The sequence below is a fragment of the Miscanthus floridulus genome, chromosome 4 (genome assembly GCF_019320115.1).
Source record: "Miscanthus floridulus cultivar M001 chromosome 4, ASM1932011v1, whole genome shotgun sequence".
Classification (NCBI taxonomy): Eukaryota; Viridiplantae; Streptophyta; class Magnoliopsida; order Poales; family Poaceae; genus Miscanthus; species Miscanthus floridulus.
Genome location: NC_089583.1, coordinates 15786309 through 15788997, shown reverse-complemented (window position 1 = coordinate 15788997; position 2689 = coordinate 15786309). Strand labels below are relative to the sequence as shown.

The following is a 2689-nucleotide window of genomic DNA, read 5'->3' as shown; positions in this document are numbered from 1 at the left end:
ATCAACTACCATCATCTGCTACATAGTGCCACTTATTCTTCAAAAGCATACATGGAAACATTTGTTAGAAACTAGCTATACCATGTAGGAAGATTTCAAGGATAATACCACCAGTTCTTTAACCTTTAAATTTTAGTAAACAAAGGGACATTGGCATTTGGCAAAATATGGGATATAATTTTTGTTCCTTCTTCAACGTAAAAACAATTGGCAAAGTTATTGTAAAACTGCAAGATAGAATAAGTAGAGAAATATTATATGAAATATTTTCTCATTTCTTCACATGTACAGGACAGAAGAAAGAAAAATCCACAGTTCACTTAGAGTCGTAGAGTATGTTATGTAAAAACACTAGCTCCACTTAGACTGGTTGTCATAAGGAACAATTGACTATAGCTGAATAGAATACATTCATGATTCAGCTTCTGCTCCAAGGTGAATGCAAGGAACCAGCAGCAACAATCAATCACAGCCGATTAGACAACCTTTGAGCTTAATGTGACAGAGCTCTCAGTTCAAACATTTCTGAGACATAACCTCTGCTACATATGGAAGATAAATGCATTTTCCAGCATAAATAAACATATACAACCTCTAGGAAACACAAATTCAGTCAGTAATTGCTCGCTGGTATGGCTGAGAAAAAGGAAGCACATATAAAAGATGGAGACATCAATCTGGAAACATAAAGGGTAGCATTTCAAACTCATAACTTGGATGTGTTGGGCAGCTTGAACTAGTTCATGGCTTTATGCATTAACCAAATAACTAGCATATGTAATGCTAACCTGCATGCTGTCTTGTAAACAGCTTTCTCACAGCATTACAAAAGGGGTATATTAAAGCACCAGCAGAATATATCACATAAAGATAATAGATTTATCCAACTTTACACCACCTAATTCTAGTAGATCTACCCACACTGCTAGTTGCACCATACTTGGAAGATCAAGCTCTTGCTGAACATTCAAAGAAGTATCCCACAAGAAACCACCTCAGTCCTTGGTGGCAAGAAACGGTGACTCCATGAAACAGGGAACATACGGGATAAAAATAAACATACAGTCCTCTCCTAGACTGCGCAGGGCACACAGTTCCTTACTATCCATGTCATACAATACCAGTTTCTGGTTGGAACCCTGAACAAGGATTATCGAATTGTGATCTGGATGCATGGCCACAATATCAAAGTCGATGATTGGGCAACTCAGCAAACCAAATAATTGCGAAGTGCTCACATTGTGCTTCAGGATCCATTCTTGTGTATCATAGTCCTGAAGAACCCAAACTGACAACCACGTGAAGTAGTGCATACGGGAGCGTTGTGATTGCTTATTCATACTGATGCAGTGCAGATGACCTTGGGATTGACCAATAAAAGTAGCTTCCGCCGACGCATGCTTATCATGCCAGCCGATGATCCTACAAGTTTTCCCTTTCCCATCCACTGCAACTATCAGAAACTCATGTTTCCGAACACGGGAGACAACAAAATGCAGCAGACCATTGACCAAAGCCCTGCCGTAAGTGAATTGGATTATGGCCTTACCCCACAATCCCCATTCACCGCCCTTTTCACCTCGCTTCCACTTGCTTGACCTGTCAGTCCATGCCCTGGTTTCAGACGAGTAAGAGTGCACCGTTTCCACCTTCACCATCGTCCTATTCTCCCAGATGTGGAACAAGTGGAAGTGCAAGGAGACAGCCGGGTCAAACATCAGAAAGGTGTGTGCAAATCTTTCTTCTCCATCATTGGCGTCATAATAGCCCTCCTCCAGTGGAGGCGGAGGCGGACAAGAGGCAGAGCTGGAGGGCACAGTCACCAGTTCCTCGGTCGCAGGGTTGCACACGATGTACCCAAACTTGTCCTCCCGGGTGCAGCCAAACAGCAGGAGCCCGTTGCAGGAATCCAAGAGGATCATGCGCTCGACCCCAGGCAGCTTCGCCGTGAGGAAGGAGAAGGAAGGGTCGACTGGAGGCACGCATTCTCCGCTCCCCGACAGGCTCGTGAAATGGCCGTAGCTGTGATGCCCGTCGGCGCCGCCGTGGAAGAAGCCTTCTAGGGTCTGGGGCAGCTTCTTGCGGTTGAGGGGGTCGGTGATGAGGTCGCGCCAGGGTTTGGACACGCACGTGGATCGGCAGAGGTCCTTGACGGGCACGCGCGAGAGGATCTCCACCATAAGGTCGTCGTGGAGGACCGCCACCGCCCTCCCCTTTGCACGGTCCATGCCGCCGGGAGCGGAGAAGGGACACGCCGCAAGCTGCGAGTTGGGACGGTGAGGTTAGGGATGGATGCGCACGAGAGACAGGGAGTGGGAAATGCAGCGAACGGGCAACGTACCGGCGGCCGGAGAGGGTCGGCGTCGACGGCGGCGGCGCTAGCCGGCGGGGACCTTGCTTAGATGGGGGGATTCGTCTCGCCTCTCGCAGTGAGGGCAAGGGTCGGTGTCGCCGTGTGGCCCGTGGCCGTGTGTGAGCAGCAGGAGAGGGTCGGCGTCGACGGCGACGGCGCTAACCGGAGGGGGCCTTTTGGGCGAATTTTTTACTTGGCCTTTTTTTTTTTTAATTTCTCACAGATAGACCCAAAAAAATTCAATTTCGAAAATGGATCCTGGGCTCGACGCCACCGTCACTGGCGCCGAGCTCCTGGGCACGGGGAAATGCTGGCGTCGAGCTCGGCGCCAGAGTG

At 48.4% G+C, this 2689-nt stretch overlaps 1 protein-coding gene across 1 annotated transcript; it reads right to left on the bottom strand.

The window, feature by feature from the left end:
• Nucleotides 1-279: 279 nt before the first annotated feature.
• LOC136551020 (F-box protein At2g23160-like) lies at nt 280-2478 on the bottom strand. Its single transcript, XM_066542619.1, has 2 exons — nt 2342-2478; nt 280-2261 (listed from the first exon to the last, which is right to left on the bottom strand). Exon 2 carries the CDS (start codon nt 2226-2228, stop codon nt 996-998), a length of 1233 nt encoding a protein of 410 aa, XP_066398716.1. The 5' UTR covers nt 2229-2261; nt 2342-2478; the 3' UTR covers nt 280-995.
• Between the last annotated feature and the right edge of the window lie 211 nt (nt 2479-2689).

What these genes read in the sequence shown, in the direction of transcription:
- LOC136551020 (XM_066542619.1), bottom strand. Translation starts at nt 2,228, where the DNA reads ATGGACCGTGCAAAGGGGAGGGCGGTGGCGGTCCTCCACGACGACCTT.